Source organism: Conger conger, chromosome 5 (genome assembly GCF_963514075.1).
Source record: "Conger conger chromosome 5, fConCon1.1, whole genome shotgun sequence".
NCBI classification, from domain to species: Eukaryota; Metazoa; Chordata; class Actinopteri; order Anguilliformes; family Congridae; genus Conger; species Conger conger.
This window is the reverse complement of record NC_083764.1, coordinates 25,815,152-25,834,272: the sequence shown is the minus strand read 5'-3', so window position 1 is coordinate 25,834,272 and position 19,121 is coordinate 25,815,152. Positions and strand designations below refer to the sequence as shown.

Here is a 19,121-nt window from a genome sequence, read left to right as displayed (position 1 = left end):
GGGTCATTTACTTTCATTTACTTAAATACTCTCTGTTCCAATACTTTTGCTCCGCTAAAAATTGGGTGGTCTGAAACCAAAGGTGCTATGTTCTAAGTAGTTTAACACATCTAGGTGTAAATACCAGGAAATAAAAGCTGAAATTGTGAACTCCTAAAAAGTAAGATGACCTTACTGGGAACATCAAAGACAATGGAATATTACTTTGGTTTAATAGGAACTTTAAATCTTTCAAGGAATTATCTATGTGATAATAATAAACCTTGTTCATTAATTAATTGTCTTACTGTTAGAATACAACCATGTATTACAGAAAATATTTTTGTTTTTGATGACTTTATCTTTTGTTATTCTAAATAAAATAATAATGTGGCGAGAAGTTATGGTTATAGGCTAGTACCCATGGTTATGTAACTTTTTATTAACTAAAAAGTTTTTTATAGACTAAGAAATGAATACCACCAAGATAATTAAACAGATAATTGGGGAAGATGTTTCACACACTGCCTGTTTTTCATAAATTTGATGATCCCTTTTCACCTTAAAACTCTGACTCACCTTTTCAAAATGTAATACCTCAATACCCCATGTTCTCTATTATCTCTATATTGCCTCTTTCTTTAAATAATGAGCTTTTTTTCTCCACCAAAAAAAATTGTATCTTGTTCATTTTTTAAATTATACTCACTGGAACACCTAATGTCAGAGAAACATATATAGTCCTTGAAATACCTTCAGTGTTTGACAGTAAATGTAAAGTAAAAGACAAGGCAAAAAAACAACAATAGCTGTTTTTTGGATGCTTTTAAAGAAATTGGTCTTACTTTACAAATTTTGTAATATATCATATTTAAGACATTCTCCCCCTGCCGTAACAATGAGCACCTGTTGTTTTTATATCTGTTGTCTAATTAATAAAAAGAGAGAAATTGGACATCCTTTCCTTATCCCAAGGGACAACTATTGCACCCTTTGTATAGCATTTTCATAGCGTTCAAAACGTAATCCCAATACCAAAAAAGTTAATCACCTTAAAATGAAATGCATGGATATCTGTGTCAAGTAATGCCTTGACATAACTTTAATCAGGAATAAGATTCTATAAACTATCAAATCAATACTAGTCAAATATTGTTACTATTATGTCTGCCTTGCATAAAGCCAGATTTTTCTTCATCAATGATAATGTTTAATCCCTTTTTAAGATGCTTAGCTATTCGTGAAAATATTTTGGAATCATTTATAAATTGCTTGGGCTCCAGTTTTCTGTGCTATTTGACAAATTACAAATTTGTGTTGTGCCACCCAGAGAAGAGTATGGAGGTCAAACCTTTGACAGTAGAAAAAAGCAGCTTAGATGATCTGAATGACCTGAGAGTATTTTCTTCAAACTTTTAATGTTCTTATGTTGTCATAAAATACCTGAATGCACACCTGCAGTTCTCAGTCACTTACAGAATACTTAGAGCATTTAGCTTGATTGTCTTAAGTATGTGTTATTGTGCATTTCAACAGTGAAATACATATCCTACTGAAGACTGGGATTTGTGAAGAAGCTGCTCTGTATATACGAGTTCACTCATTCATTATTTGAGATTAGTGTGCTGTTCCAAGTTGCCTTCCAGACAGCAATTACTCATATGGAAATCCTGCTGTGAAATCACTGGGAAATTATATTTAGCTGGTACACCCTGGCACGAGTTTGGAATGGAGGACAGGGTGGCAAGCTTCCCACCGCACCCCCTGCGATGGTAAAATATAGTGCCAGGCTCACTGAGGCTTAAATACCCTGAGGCAGCCATAGCTCCTGTGTGATTTGTATAGTCCCCCTCCTAACAGACAGCAGGCTGAGCAGGCTCTTTGCTCTCCTGTCTTCTCCTGCCGATTTCGAGATTCTGGTGGCTTCATTAGATTGCCCACCTACATCCGGCATGGAGCTCGCTCACTGGCTCACGGATGAACGCACTCGCTGTTGATCATGGGCGGATTGTCCCTTGGGTGTTCAGCCTGGCATGCGTGTAGGCGAGCCCTGCTCCGCTGCCCCTCTGACACCAGCTCTGACTGGAGTGGAGCAAGGGCCATTTTGAGAGAATAGCCCGCCACCATTTGCAAGTCATGGCAGGGAAATATTTCCGACTTGATTTATGGTTCTCATTAAAATGCCTGGCCTTATTGAGTGAGTTAATAGAGTAAGTGAATAGAAAAGAGAATTCTGGTAACTGTCTGGGGCAGTGGAGTGGTTTAGTGTTTCAACAGCTTGTATAACCCAAACAGCACAGGCTTAAGTGTTACAGTGATGATGTCTTTTTGTAGGCCAACCTGGCCTCAGTAGATTTCCAATACATTTTTTCCATAGGGATTTTGATTTCTGTCTGTGTCTAACATAAGTTTAAGGGCCATTTTTTCCATCTGGCGTCTGCTGTGCTGCGAGTGCTGTTGATTTTGCATTTTCCGGATGATCTAGATTTCTTGACGATCTAGGACTTGCAGTGCGCCGAAGTGGGAGGGGAGCCGCTGCTTGGGGTGTGTCAGTCAAGAGGTGTAGCTTCTTGCAATTTTCCGGTCAGACATGTCTGCATTTTACCATTTTGCCATCCACTGGCTCAACCCAGGTTTGAGGCACAAGTTTCAGTAATTAACAGTTTTCGTTGATAGTATGCTGTTCAGTTTGTCTTTGATATTTCTAAATCCCACAAGCAGGAAAATGCATCAGTTACATTGTATGTATTGTTCACTGTTTAGTTTGTTATTCTTTATCATTTTAAATCCTGTATTCCTGTATATTCTGTATATTCTTGGATCACATTCTGTACCTTTGCTTTTTCTGCCTGCCTTACTGTGTTTGGACTTTCACCTGTGACCTCGACCAAGAATTGGATTATCCTAGTTATATCCGTTTACCCTGTGCTTGGAATTTAGCTTGAACTTGATTGCCTCTGTTGTACCTGTCTGCCTCCATTTGACCATTGGCTGCCTGACCTGCCTGTCGTCTAATAAAGACATTCTTATTCTTACAAGCTTATTTCCGGGTTGCTATTGGTTCTTTGTTCCTGAGCCCTGATAGTGACAGTAATTAATATGGTAGCTAGAGTAGTGCTTACTGGCACAAATTAAGAACTGCATTTGTAAACCCTGTTTGACAATTAATTTTTACTTTCTCTCTTGGCATAATATGTAATATGTAATAAATGTAATATCAATGTATATGTGAAGACATAATTACTGTTGACTGCAATGATCATTACACCTACCATGACGTTGTAACGACCAACATCACTGAGCAGCCTATCTTGCAGTTAAAATAACTAAACTGCACAGTGTTTCCTAATGCTAATATCATCCAGTTGTGCTCAATGTCAAAGAGACCGATTAACAACAAGACGTGTTGTTATTATATTTTTATCTGGAGGACCAGCTACGTAGATAGGTAGCCTGAAAATCAAGTTCAAGTATTTGGGTCAAGTTCAAGTAACCAAGAAGAAAGTCGCATATGCATCATGTACGAACCTCAAACACCCATTTTCCATTCGAAAGAAACTCAGTTCAGTTTAGTAAGCCATGTCATTCCTATGAATTAATTATTTAACTGTACATTATTTTTTGGTTTTGTTTGAGCAAGAGTAGGGGAGACCAGGGCACAAACTAACACAGGGCATGTTGAAACGATTTAGCATAGTTACATTTGCACAAGATTGATGGGTTTGTTTTCACTTGTGTATAATAATGTGAGAGGCAGGATCATTTGAACACTCCATAAAGAGTTATTAACAAATCTGTGTTTAGCACCATGAATGTAATAATTTTTCACCAGGGTTTTTTTCTTTTTATTAACTGGTAATGTGTGAATGCTACAGACTCCAAATAGGCATAATTTAAATCACAATCTTGTGAGTTACAAGGCAGTATTGTTTTGACACATGTCACTAGCAAGCAGAGACTGTGAGCCATGCAGGAGTACAACTAACACAACTGGGGCATGTTGGAACGCTGTGTTCCAACATGCCTCTGCGTATTATGAATCCATCAGCCACAATAACTTTGAATGCATCGTCCTATTTAGCGCTCATTTATTCAGAGACATTCATTACATATTAATGTTGGAACAGTGTCACTCCCACTACTTTCAACTGAACTGTAATCACCAATCCTAGAACTGTACTGATGGTCTATCATCATAAAAATGCTATGATGATAGAAATGCATTCATCTGGATGAAAATATTTCCTGTAATATGTGTATATATTTTCTAATTAAGCAAAAACCTGTGTTTGGCTGTCCCCCGGTCTTGCCTACTGAGTCCGTCACTGCTGCGATCTTCCCTAGTTTTATTTTGTTGAGTAAAACTCAAATACTTGAAAGCGTGTCAGTATTTCTTAGCAATTTTAAAGTATTGAGCTAAATTAACTTTTTGGAGAAATTACATTGGCTGAGGAGATGACAATTTCAAGACTCGCATTTACCCTGAGGACCTCAACTCCCTCAACTACTGAACCCAGCAAACCTTTTTTTGACAATGCGCTAGTTTCAAATGACCAAGCCCACCCACATTGGAATAATTGTGTGCAACCCTGTTCACTTTTCCTTATCTAGTTCTGTGTGAACTGTTTTATTTTACAAATTATAGTTTACAGAAGTACATTGTGTACATGTGTGTGCCTCAAGACCTCTGAGATGAAGGTAGAGAAGGGTTTGCTTTTTATATTGACAAACATATTTTTATATAGAAACATTGAGGTGTAATTAAAGTGTGTTTTGAGGTGTTTGCATAAAATAGGCAGTGAACCTGTGTCTCGCCTTTGTTTAAAAGAAGGCAGGGCAAGTCCCTGCACAGTTACTGTATGAGGCAGCTGGCTTAGTGTTTATGAAAAAGGAGAAAGATATAGCATGGGGAGTTGGGTGGAGGTGGATAAGGATGAGGAATATGATAATGCTGAATCAGCAGTGAGGTGGGTGAGAAAGTGGGTGCATGGCAGGCACTAATTTGCCGAATGGCTTAATTTAGGGGAGAGCATGGGCACGGGTCCTGTCTCTTGAAGCTGGCCAGCCTAGAGCTCTTCTCAGTCTGAAGTGGTTAAGTGTCAATCTGAGCGCCCTGCTCTGCTGTTTCGCTGAGTCGTGTTCAGGCTTTGGCTGGTTCCTTTTTTTTTTCCATTTCCTTTTTGCTTCTGCCCCCCATTCCCCATCATGACAGGCCTTGAGCACAGGAATTCACAGGTTTGTAGTAAAGCATGGGCCCATCCTATGGTGAATGCAAAATGAAATACAACTACTAAACGTGTTTTAAAAAAGGCAAGGTACAAGGGTTTTTTGGTTTGCCTCACAGCTTTACCAGATTATCAGATGACAAAACATGTTTCTAACTGTCATACGCAAGTCTTTTATCTGGTTAGAGGAGATACCACTGCTGCAACTTGGCCCTGAATACCTCCATGGCTTTATAAGAAAGCAGGCTGTTTTGACAGTGGCTGAATTTGAGGAATTGCTTTCTGCTCCTCTCCCACCCTTTGTGTGGCATTGTGTGTCGTTTAAACTAGAAGAGGAAGGCTGCCTCTTGGCCAACACCCACAAGAAGGCCATTTTTCCATAGTTTTGGGACAAAGATCAAGAGAACTTAGATGTTCGTGCAGTTCCTTCACTGAGCTACAGTCACTGGAAAATCACAACCTTCTGCCCTTTGGGGATCTAAAGAAATATGCTCGCTCACCAGCAAGAACTCTCACATTGAATTGCCAGTTCCTGTTGTCAATCATTGATCATTATCCAATTATGTTGAGGGATACATTTACTGTCCTGTTAGCCCATGATAAAAGCAGCACTTTGCGAATATATTGTGATACCAGCACAAACATTAACCCACAATTGTATTTCATTATTAAAACAATTTGTTTCAGAATCCAAAATTCTATTAACATGCCCAATGAAGTGGGATGGAAATGAGAAGCAATTGCTACACTCGATCAATTGAATACATTTTTTTGGGGCAGTATTGCTTTTGCTGAATTGTCGCAGAGCACTCAAAAACTCGAATTACTTTTTTTCCCATAACCTCTTTCTCTTTCTTCCCCCTCTGCTGCTCTTTTTCACCTTGATATATTTGATATTTTGTAATGCCAGTGTATGCGCCTAAGATGAATTTCTGCAATGTGTGCCTTCTGACAGGTTGAAATATTGCAATATGCTGATGCTTGTGAGGCTCTCCGGCAGAAATATAGGCAATTGAAGTAATTTTCATCCGGGATTTTAAGAACTTTTTCAAAAAAAAAAATTGCCAACTCAAGTACCATGCAAACATTAGTGCCTGGATTCAATACACAAAAAGTTTGCAAACCTGCTGTCACATGCCTTGACACACCCCTGGGTGGACAGAGGAGTGTCCACCCTACCACCAGGGAGGAAGATCGAATGTCGGTTTTCACCGGCATTTTATTTGTCACATAGGACGGGGATGAGAGAGTGAGAGTGAACTTAGAAGCAAAAACAAAAAGGTCTTTGTCTGTCACCCTCATGGGAGCAGGGTCAAACGATGAACTAAAATAACTATGGCAAACAAAACCAAAAAACAACTGTAACTTTCACATTGTAGCTTTCGCTCCGTCGTTTGTCACCTCGGTTGCTTCAGCCCTGTCTCTCTAGCACCACAAGACTCCAACATCTACTGTGGGACACAAAGAGCACACATTTAACAACCTGGACTAATTCCTCATGTAGACCAGGTGTGTGCCTACTTGACTGGAGGTGTGGTTCTCGGATTGCCCTGCCTTTCTTCCGCAAACCAAGCCCCACCTGCCGCACCTGCATCAAGTGTACCAGGCATATTACATACAGTATACACTCACCAAGCACTTTTTTAATTTTCTGCTTTATTACACCTACTTATTCATGCAATTAGCTAATCAGCCAATTGTGTGACAGCACTGCAATGCATACAATCATGTAGATATGGGTCAGGAGCTTCAGTTAATGTTCACATCAACCATCAGAATGGGGGAAAAATGTCTAAGTGACTTTGACCGTGGAATTATTGTTGGTGACAGACAGGGTGGTTTGAGTATCTCAGAAACTGTTAATCTCCTGGGATTTTCATGCACAATAGTCTCTAGAGTTTGCAAAGAATGGTGCAAAAAACGAAAGAAAATCCAGTGAGGAGCAGTTCTACAGACAGAAACTCCTTGTTAATGAAAGACAGCAGAGGAGAATGGCCAGACTGGTCAAAACTGACAGGAAGGTGACAGTAACGCAAGTAACCAAGCATTACTACAGTGGTTTGCAGAAGAGCATCTCACCATACGAGAAATCATAACTCTAAGTGGATAGGCTACAGCACTAGAAGTCTAATAAATACCTAATAAAGTGCTATATGAGTATATATCCAAGTTGCAATGCATTCATACAATTCATGTAGACATTTATTGAGTAAAACTGATGTTATGCTGAAAAGAGGGTTCTCTCCTGATGTACTGTAGCTGTTCATGAATCACAGGCTTTATTAAAAAGCTGTGTTCATCCAACAGTGAGAGACATGGATTATCCATATGACAAGGAGCGGCAGTCAGACACAATCAAGCAGTGAGTTTTTTGCTGTATAAAATCAGAGCTGTGGAGAACCTATAAGACAGTAAAGAAATGCTGCGCCTTGCCAGTACTTTGTTGGCCAGAACCATCCAGATCGCTCACCATCTTCTCAAGCAAATTGGCAAAGGCAGATGAAGAAACAAGAACTTATTTTTTCTTTTATTTGATCTTTTGAAGTCTAAGCACCTGTTCATTCACATGAATAAATTGACTGGCCAACCATTCCTGTGCTGAATAATTAGCACTTTGCTAAAATATGATTAGTGGACATTGCAGGAGATCCTCGATGTGGTGGTTTCAAGCACAGATGTAGTGTGATGTGATGGAATGCACTTAATAATAAGAAGGAATTCTTATTTATCCTTCATTAAAAGGACCAACTATTATATGTAAAAGCCTATGACAGGACTGGTGCTGGGAAATAAGACTTGTGCCAAGTCTCATTACATTACATTACAGGCATTTGGCAGCCACTCTAATCCAGAGCGACAAAACCCTAGAGGGAAGTACTTTTTGTACCATGCTAAAAGTGACCGCATAGATAAAAACATGAACCCCATAGAATAATCTGATGAGTACAAACCAACCAATAAAATAATTTTGGCAAATACAAGGCTAGCAATTATAAAATGAGAATACACAAGCGTGATAATTACAATAGACAGCATACATGGCTAAGGAGGGGAAAGGTGCAGCCTGAAGAGGTGTGTCTTCAGTCTGTGCTTGAAGGTTGTCAGAGTCTCTCCTGTTCTCACCTCCATGGGAAGGTAATTTCACCGTGGGGCCAGAACAGACAGCAGTCATGATAAAGCATCCTGAGGTAGTAGAACACAGAGGACTGCAGTCATGTAGGGTCTGAAGATCTTTTGGAGGTATGCTGGGGCTGACCCCTTAACTGCCTGGTATGCTAGCACCAAAGTGTTCAATTTGATGCGAGCCATAGCAGGCAGCCAGTGGAGTGCAGTGAGCATGGGGGTGACGTGACACTGTCTAGGGAGGTTGAAAACCAGACAGGCTGTGGCATTCTGGATGAGTTGTAGGTATTCAGTGCTTGAGCTGCTCTCAAATGTTAAACCCTTGAAGGAAGGAGCAATGCAGCCTTGAAGAAAATCCAGAGTGCACGGAACCTCAGACTGGGGTGACAATTCACCTTTCAGCATGACAATGACCTGAAGCATACAGCCAAGACAACACTGGAGTGGTTTTGGGACAAGTCTCTGACTGTCCTTGAACGGAATCCAGATGTGCAAAGCTTGTAGAAACTTACCCAAGAACACTCAAAGCTGTGATTGCTGCCAAAGGTTGATTGGCAAAATGGATGTTTTATCAATTTCAAATTAAATGTGCAACAAAATATAATTTGCAAAAAGGGATCTGAATACTTTCTGAGGAGGAAGGATCTCCATAATAAAGCACAACTAGATGGTCACAGTCCAGACCCAGGTTGCCTAGGCTTCTGTGCTTGGCCTCTGGGGCACCAGGACCACTACTACTTTATGTGATCAGGCAGTTTTTCAGACCATCCTGAACTCTCTCTCGCTTCCTGAAGGGGCCCAAAGGCAGAATCCACCTCAAACCACATTGGTGTCTTCATGGGACTTACCCTTAGGTTAGAGGCCCTTTGGGGAAAGCCCAATTAAAGTAGTTAAGACTGCATTCTTGGTTGTTGCATCAGCAAAACACTTTGGGTGCTTCACACCCTGCCCTTCCCAAAATGCATGCATTGGAACCTAATGGCTCAGGAATCATGCTGTGGCTGAACCCATCATTCCTCCGGAAGGTCTGTCTCCTTTTCACATAAAATCAGAGCGTTGAGTGGGAGCCTTCACTCCCAAAGATCAGTATGAAGAAGGGGTTGCAATGCAAGAAAAACTGTCCAGTGCATGTACTCAGTGCATATGTTGAGTCAACTGGCAGCCTTCATAAGCCTGACAACCTAATTGCGTGCCATGTAAAATTAATGCCTTTATTATAGTCAGTCGTGAAACCCACATCATCCATGTGCGCCGTGTCACCCTGTATTGCTGCTCGCCCGGTTTCTATTTGAGACACGATGCTCCTTATGCGAATCAGTCCTTCACCAACACCACTGGATTTCAGACAATACATTTCTTAGCACTTTTCAAACCACAGGTAATAGTAGATAAGAGGCTAATAATCAAGGCTGTAAAACATAATATAATCAAGCCAGCTAGGTTGTTGGTAACAAGCTAGCCTACCTAGCTGCTAACATGTTACATAAATACAGTGGAAGAGAAATTCATTTTTAAAGACTGTATAGACCTACTCTGTCCTGTCATTCACTAGATCTTGCTAATGATAGCAAGCCAGCTGTTGTGACTATTCATTAATAGGCTATCTATGTGTGCCTGGAAGGCTAGTCAATATTAGCAAAAATGAAAAATGTTTATTTTTCGGAGAGGCATGTTTGGAGATGCAATGTCATCACAGATGAAGGACCACAGAAATCCATGACATAGGCAAGACAATGAAAGGTAACTTTTTCTTCATCTCCAATAATAAAGATAAAGTTTATCTTCCCCTTCCCCCTGTTTCCATTGTGCATCTACTAAATGCATCTGGTGGACAATACTTACAAATTGAACATAACCCTTCTCTTGGGATTTAACACTGTATATTACTTTGTGGAATTTGTTCGTCTCACACCTCATTTTAAATAGCTGTATTTTAATTTTCCTCAAAACTATCTCATAAGCCCCACCAGAATGCTGTCTGCGGGGAAAATGGTTCATAAACACACAGATTTGATCTATTTTTTCATTTCTCTATTTTCCTCTCTTGGGAGAGTAGGTATTTGCAGTTCTTGTAAAGTTTAAATCGCTCTAGCAATTTTAGTCTGCTAAAAATAGGACAGTGTTATTCTGTTTCTTGAGCTCTTTAAGTAGGCTTTATTGTGGGAAAAAGCATGCTATATCAGACAGTCCTTTTTTAAGGTATATTTCTGTTTTGTTTTTTGAGAGGAAAAGTATGCATGCTGACAGCAGCTGGCTAAAATAATTTTTCATATGTAACAGTAGAATAATACAAATTATTATATAATTATTATATAATATTAAAATTCTCAACTTTTTTGAGGAGTGGGCTTAGATGAGAGGTGACATTTTAGGGAGATTTTATGACCAATATTTCTACTGTCAAACCTACTAGGGGGTCAGGAACGTGATAGACATGGGCTGTCTGCTTAAACACCTTGAGGACCTTGAGACATGCATGAAATCAGGTAAAGGAAACAGTGTTTTCACTTTAATTGCAAATAAAAGTTGTAGGCAACTCATGATTCACATGACACCTATTCTATTGTCCACACTGCAGATGCACCTCCTATCATACACTGCCAATGTTGTAGGAGGGTAGCAAGGTCAGCATATTCTTGGTCCGTGGGTCTGCAGGCACCTGGTCTGGACAGGAGTGACTGCTATAGAGTAATGAGCGCAAGGGAATTGCCGGCTTACCCCCTATCATTCCCCTGGTGAGGCTGAGTCGATTGTTGCCTTGCCAATGTGGACGTCTGGCCATAGCTGGCAATGGCGCAACTGGGACACAAACACAATCCATGCTTTTGCGAGGAACGAGGGTCTTTAGTTTGTAACCACCCAGAGGCCCACTTTAATTTTTTTTTTTTAGCTTTGGTTCAGGGTTGGTTTGCAGTGCTATGGATCTGATTAATCACAGTTGTCTCTCTGCAGAGTGCCTTGGGTGTAGTTTGCAATCAGTCAATCCATCAATCCATGGATGAAACTGTTTTGAGTGTTACCATTAGCAGTATGAGCTGTGCGTGGACGACACTGCAGTTTTCTCTTAACTTGTAGCTGATATTTGGCTCTTGGTGGTCATTGTGAGATGCATATTGGCATCCCTGCAGATTCTGATCTTCCCTGAGCTCGTATCTCATCCACCTAAACAGCACAGAAAAAATGTAATTCAAATTAAAGAGAATATTTCAATGCATTTCAGTGGGGTTCCGATAATGGTTTATGTTAGCTTCAATCGTTATTAGCACAAAATGTAACACAATTTGATAATTTATTAATTTCTGTGATGTATGGGTTTCCGACTTCACATAGATGAATACTGATCCCTGTTCACTGTTCCCGTGGATGATCAGAAATTATTATAACCCCCTTACATTCCTCATCACTCTTGGTTCATTAGATCTCCTGTGATCAGCCAATGTGGCTATTGCTAAGATGTCCTTGTACAGTAGTTTTCAACCACTTCTCTGTTCTTGTACATTTCCAGGCATTAGGTTAATTGGTTATATCGCAATTGGATTATTCAGTGCCTGGAAGCATCTGGCAAAGTGTCCTTTCCATGCCCATAGATTCACAATCCAGTCTCATAGTGGACATCTTATAATACATGTATGCGTGAGTGCATTGCGTTTGTGTCTGTGCATCTATGCATGTGGTGGGTATGGTCATGTAGTTGTAGTTGCATATGCCTGAGTGTGCGTTTGTGTATCTGAGTGCTCACATGTGTGCTCAAACTTATGGGGAAAACATTCATTCATTCATTATCCTAACTGGCTTATCCTGAACAGGGTCTCAGAGGGGCTGGAGGCTATCCCAGCATACATTGGGCGAAAGGCAGGAATACAGCCTGGACAGGTCGCCAGTCCATCGCAGGGCACACACACCATTCGCTCACACACTCATACCTACGGGCAATTTAGACTCTCCAATCAGCCTAACCTGCATGTCTATGGGAGGAAAACGGAGTACCCGGAGGAAACCCACGCAAACACGGGGAGAACATGCAAACTCTGCACAAGAGAGGCCCTGGCTGATGGGGATTCGAACCCAGGACCTCCTTGCTGTGAGGCGGCAGTGCTACATTTACATTTACATTTTAGTCATTTGGCAGACGCTTTTAATCCAAAGCGACATACAAGTGCATAGGTTCTACCACAAGTCAAAGCATCACATCCAGAACTAGAAAAATACACCTGGACTGCTGTTCTAAACATATAGTCGTCATCATAAGTGCAATTTTTTTTTTTTTTTTTTTTTTTGGGGGGGGGGGGGGGGTTAGACAGGGATAGGGGTATCAGAAGGGGGGGGGCGGGGTAAATCAGGAGGGGGGACTAAGGTAGAGTTTGAAGAGGTGTGTTTTGAGTCTGCGTCGAAATAGGGGGAGGGATTCTGCTGTCCTGACAGTGGTAGGCAAGTCATTCCACCACTGAGGAACCAGAACGGAAAACAGGCGTGAACGTGCAGCTCGACCGCCAGGTGCCCGTAGAGAGGGAATCGTAAGGCGACCAGAGCTGGCAGACCGGAGTGGTCTAGCTGGGGAGTAGGGAGTGATCAGGGATTGTATGTAATGTGGGGCAGTCCCCTTAGCAGCCTGAAATGCCAACACTAGGGCCTTGAATCGGATGCGTGCGGCAATAGGAAGCCAGTGGAGGCCAATGAGAAGCGGGGTGACATGAGCCGACCTGGGCTGACTGGTGATCAAGCGGGCTGCAGCATTCTGGACCAGCTGGAGGGGCTTGATGGCGCACGCTGGGAGACCGGCTAGGAGGGAGTTGCAGTAATCCAGGCGGGAAATGACGAGCGCCTGGACTAGGAGCTGGGTGGCTTTCTCCGTCAGGAGATGACGGATGCGGCGTATATTAAACAGAAAGAACCTGCAGGTTCTGGCAGTGGAGGATACTTGTGGAGCCAGGGAGAGGCAGTTATCAAGAGTCACCCCAAGATTCTTTGCCGTACGGGAGGAGGAAACTACAAAGTCCTCCACAGTCAGTGAGTGCTACCCATTGCACCATCCGTGCCGCCATGGGGAAAACAATATCCGTTTATTTTAATAATTTATTCTTGTGTTTCAGTGTTTTTCATTATCAAATTTTTTTCTGAAAACAATAGGTGTCAATTGGTCAAAATTATTGGCACCCTTAACGATTGCTGCAAAGAAAATCAAGCAAGCAAATTGGCGATACAATTTTACTTAATTTAGTTAATCTCCATCTAAATGAACTAAATTGTCATTCCCGCCTGATATATTCCACTAAATATGTTTATAAATATGTTTTCTTTACATTTAGTAAAACATACTGTATGGTTTTTATAAAACTTTTGCATATGGGAATAGCTGCCAGTTCCATGCATCTGCTTAAAATGCACTTTTGAAAAATGGATGATTATCGAGAGATTAAGGCCTATACCAACCACCTTTACACTGAACATAGATATCCCAGTGGCGTCTGGAAGTTCCTCCTTTCCCACTGAATTTGGCACCCCACTGTTCAATAATCGTCATCATCATCATTCATCATCACACTACACTCTGCTCTGAAATGCATCATTTGACATTTTTAGAGAAAACCCCAGGTGTCTTGAAACTATCCAATCAGCAGTCTTTCTGCTACTCTGAAAACTCCGTAGACAGAATAAGCGAGGTAATGAACTGCCATGGTTTTTTCCGTCAACGGAGCAAAAAGCAGGTGTCTGTACACAGTTTGACTGACGGGCTGGCCACTCACTTACGTCCATCACCTGCTGGTAGTCCCCAATTAGGCCCTGACAGCATTTTTGCGCCATCACACCTCGCCTGTCACAACTTAATGACCGGGTGGGGTCTGCGGCCTAGTAGATGAGTGACCACCGTAATGGCTCAGGTCACAGATCATTAATGTTGTGCAGGGGAGCTGCTAGATCAGAGCACCGCCACAGAGTGCTGTCACCTGCCGTGTAATTGGTGCCCGGCTCTCTGCCACCCCCTCCCCGGCGACAAACTGAAACTCTGCTGGAATGAAGTGGCAGGCGGGGTTTGGGGGTTTCAGACTTAGCAGAGAACTCCCGGAAGACAGAAAACAACATACGATGCTACGCCTTGGGGGGTAGAGGCAGGAAGGAGGGTAAAGACAGACGAGGGGCACTAGCCTATGTTTATCTCCACGGAGCAACTGGTGATGTCATGCTTTTTATCCATTTTGCCAAGCTTTCATTCCTTGGTGAAGAGAGACCAAATCAAATCATATTAGTCTTATTATAAGATATATAGATATATTATTAGTATATATCAAATTCTATATATATATCAGGTATTTTTACCTGAAGCTAGAATGAGGTGTCTTGTGGAGATTAGTGAAGTAAGCATGTCCCTGTGGGGGACAGCAAACCCAACTGATCGTGAATCTGGGGACCAAACCACATCGCTGTGGGGCTGTGGTGCAGAGGAGCTGATCAGTTTGTGGAGGGTTGTTCAACTATACCCCATAGGCCAAATGCAGCCTTTGATCATTGAGAACCACAAAATAATGTATTATTTATATGCACCATAAAATTGCAAATATGTCTCGGTCAGCATCCATACATCTACCCCCTACTAGTGTCATAAATAATGGCTGAAACATATGTGCATACTGCCTGTTTCATGCACTATTTGATAAGTACACAGTACACTCATTTATCAGAAAGTGGAAAGTGTTGAGGTTAACTGACCCACATTTTTAAAAATCGCAGAATTAGTGCCTTCTCTTCCTGAACATGAAAGCAAGCCTACAAATTATATTGTTCGTATGAACCATTCGCAGGGATCATTTCTGCAAATGGCTCATCGGCCAGCATTACCAAAATATGGTTGATGGATATGTTTATTGTTAATTAGTACCTTGTGGAGAAAAAAGGGACTCCTGTATAGTTATTAAATATGCCAAACCGACTTGAATCGTGTCACCAACATTTTGACCTGGAAAGGCCACCACCACATGAAACATGGTTAACTGGTGCAGTAACTCCCACACTGTTGGTCAATGGTATTATTTTCATGGATAATCTGATTATATTTCCATATTTCATACATTTCAGATAAAACACATTACTCAAATAACTCATTCCGATAAATGTATTTATAAAATATTTGTATGAAATTAGGTGGCACAGATGGTGCAGTGGGTAGCACTGCTGCCTCACAGCAAGGAGGTCCTGGGTTTGAATCCCCGTCGGCTGGGGCCTCTATGTGCGGAGTTTGCATGTTCTCCCCGTGTTTGCATGGGTTTCCTCCCGGTACTCCAGTTTCCTCCCACAGTTCAAAGACATGCAGGTTAGGCTGATTGGAGAGTCTAAATTGCCTATAGGTATGAGTGTGTGAGTGAATGGTGTGTGTGCCCTGCGATGGACTGGCGACCTGTCCAGGGTGTATTCCTGCCTTTCGCCCAATGTATGCTGGGATAGGCTCCAGCCCTCCTGCGACCCTGTTCAGGATAAGCGGGTTAGGATAATGGATGAATGAATGAATAGTGGTATGAAAATTTTGACACTAGCACTAGAGCATGAAATAGCCACTTCAGTGCTACCAGTAGTGGGTGTCAATCATTAACCATTGACTGTATTGAGGTAGGGGGCCTCAGCCAATGGGAGGTCACTATAAAAAGGCTGAGAAATGCTTTGGGATGATGAAGGTTAAGCTGCCTGTCTTGATGATCATGTGGGCAGCATTAACAGTGTTGCTTGGATGTTCCCAGCTGCTGAATCACAGGTTCAAATCCTGGACAGGAGCTGCTGCTGTTTTTGCCTCAAGTGCAGTGTTCATGCTGAACAACCAGCTGCATAATGAGAAACATCCATCCATCCATCCATCCATCCATCCATTATCTTAACCCGCTTATCCTGAACAGAGTTGCAGGGGGGCTGGAGCCTATCCCAGCATACATTGGGCGAAAGGAAGGAATACACCCTGGACAGGTAGCCAGTCCATCGCAGGTCACACACACCATTCACTCACACACTCATACCTATGGGCAATTTAGACTGTGGGAGGAAACCGGAGTACCCGGAGGAAACCCACGCAGACACGGGGAGAACATGCAAACTCCGCACAGAGAGGCCCCGGCCGATAGGGATTCGAACCCAGGACCTCCTTGCTGTGAGGCAGCAGCGCTACCCACTGCACCATCCATGCCGCCCATAATGAGAAACATATTAAAGCAATTTAATTATCCCAAGAGAACAATGTCTTGTATGAGATGACATGCTGCTTTCATAATATTTATGGATAATTATCAGAGAGACAGCCACCAAAAGTGATCTTTGACCTCAACCCTCATTTTTTAAATTGAAACGTCTTACTCTTTATTCAGTCTTTATTCAAGAACAGAAACAAAACGGCTTTCTTTCTAGGCTTGTCGACGGTTTTGCAAGTAATGATGACTTCCGCAGGATGTGACACAGTATCGACTGTGGTTTCAGTCCCACCAAACAATGACTTTGGTTAGATGTCGAATCAACGTCATTGATATGACATTGATTAGTGGGGAATAAATTCAAGAGGTTTTGAAGTTGGTAATTTACGTCGATCAACACAGGCCAACAAATGTGGGGGGATGTCTGGAACAAGCTCTATATCAGCCCACTCTCACACTTATCCCTTTTTTCCTCTCTGTTTCGTGCAGGTTGTCTTCCGGAAGATTGCTGACATGAAGAAGGAGGAGGAGGAGCGGCGTCAACATAAAGACGAGGTGACGCTGTCCATCCCGGTGGACCATCCCGTCCGGAAGCTCTTCCAGAAGTTCAAGCAGCAGAAGGAGATACGGTCCCAGGGCCCCGTCCCCGGGCCTGCCCCCTCCGAACTATGCCAACTGCGGTCGGAACGCCACCACCTCCACCTCCACCCGTGCTCGCTCCAGCCCCTGCAGAACGGCACGCCTGCCAACAGCGGCAGCAGCGTGGTCACCATCTCCCAGAACACTCCCATCCACAACTCGTTGGTCTATGTGCACACGGGCGAGAACGGCAAAAGGCCCACCCAGGACATGATGGAGCTCAAGCCCAGCCTGGCTGGCGCCAGTGACCCGAACTGCCTACGGGTCCACAGCCCCACCCAGCTCAGGCCTTGCCCCGGTCGCAGCTGGGCACGGCTCAAGGTTGAAGCTCCTGCAGAGGAGAAGAAGGATGACTGGGTGGACGTGTCGCAGGTGGAGTCTGTGGAGCTGCTCTCAGAGGACAGCAAGAGCCAGGAGGAGGGTGGCATTGCGGGCGGGGTCGAGGCTGGGGATGGTGAGAGCCTCCTGCACAAGACGGACTCTTGCGACAGCGGAATAACGAAAAGCGACCTGCGAATAGACGCTGCCGGCGAAGCGCGGAGCCCCCTGGGGGAGCCCAGCTTGGTCCTGACGGGGCCCGGTCCGCCAACCTTACACCCTGGCCATGAGCAGGCACTCCACGCCACCCTGCAGGACGCCAAACTGGAACTCAGGGCCGACATCCAGGTGCTGGGCGGGCGCATGGCCGCCCTGGAGGTGCAGGTGGCTGAGATACTGCGGCTGCTCTCTGAAAAGAGGGGACCAGGCCAGGGCCTGTCCCAGACCTCCACGCCCAAAACCAAAACCTCACGGCAGGACATCTTCACCGTCTCTCGGCCTGCCACACCTGAGTCCGAGAGAGGCAACGCAGAACAGTTCTGAAGCGAGAACTCCATGGGTATCCATACCTTTTCTTTATTTTCTTCTTTATTTTTTTTTGATGTTTCCTTTCTTCTCCTACTGGACATGGGAGCAAGATTTTTTGTTTCCTTGTATTATATCTACCTGCATGTCCAGCTGGATTCTGGCCTGCCAAAGAAATCTACTGACCATAGTGTTTGCTTGTACATTATGCAGTTGACTGCATGCAAAAAAAGAATAATTTTCAAAAGGTAATTTATAGACCTGCACAATATTGTATTTATGGATTTGTATTATTGTATTTATGAAATTCAGGTTTTGAGCAGGGGTGGGAAACAGTCCCAGTCTCTCTGTGAATCTTCAGCTGAGCAAGTGCCCTTCCATGCACTACACTACAAGCGTTAAGTTAGGAGGGTGCAAATGTTTCTCTGAAGCCTGCTCCACTGCTAAAATATAAAGATTTTTAAAGGTCACGCCATGCGAATGTTGCATGCCTGAGAGAAGGTATATCTACTGTATACACTGGCACTGGTGACTTGGACAAGACCTGGGTCAAATATGTAATTATTTTGCATTCAAATACTTTTCCATGCTTTACCAAGCTTGTCTGGTGTATTGGAATCTATACCATCTATACTATGATCTATACTGTAAAAAGTGCAACCCCTGCCTTTCGGTCTTCAGTATTTGAATCCAAAACAATTACACATTTTCCAGGGCCTGTAGTTAAGCTCCATCCCCTCTAATGATATAGATCATACAAATCAGCCACCTTCATGGGGAATAAGAATCCATATTGGACTTCCAGAGCAGTGTTTTTTACAGCTACATGGCAGAGTACTTATCTTTATTAACTTATCAATGGGGAGGTTCCTATGAAGCCGTTTGGACATTCAAGGTTTGCCTACTAGCTTCACCCAAGGTGCACCCCATGTGCAAAAGGTTTGTAAAAACATAGAAGAAACACATACATTTCACATAGAGTTCACAGAAAATATAAAATACATACAGTGGCCTCTAGAAAGTATTTAGACCAGGTTTTATTGAATTTGAATTTTAAATTGTTGTCCATCAATCTGCACTCAATAACCCATAATGACAAAGTGTTTAGAATTTTTTTTTTCAACCAAAATCTCTCATTTCAGACCAT

At 42.7% G+C, this 19,121-nt stretch overlaps 1 protein-coding gene across 1 annotated transcript in view; it reads left to right on the top strand.

Moving 5' to 3' along the window:
* LOC133128835 (potassium voltage-gated channel subfamily H member 5-like) overlaps window positions 1–17,992 on the top strand; it is a 104,411-nt gene extending 86,419 nt beyond the window's left edge. The window contains exon 12 of the mRNA XM_061242641.1: window positions 16,982–17,992. Coding sequence (XP_061098625.1) covers window positions 16,982–17,992 — 1,011 coding nt within the window. The remainder of the gene's footprint in view (window positions 1–16,981) is intronic.
* The last annotated feature ends 1,129 nt before the right edge of the window (window positions 17,993–19,121 follow it).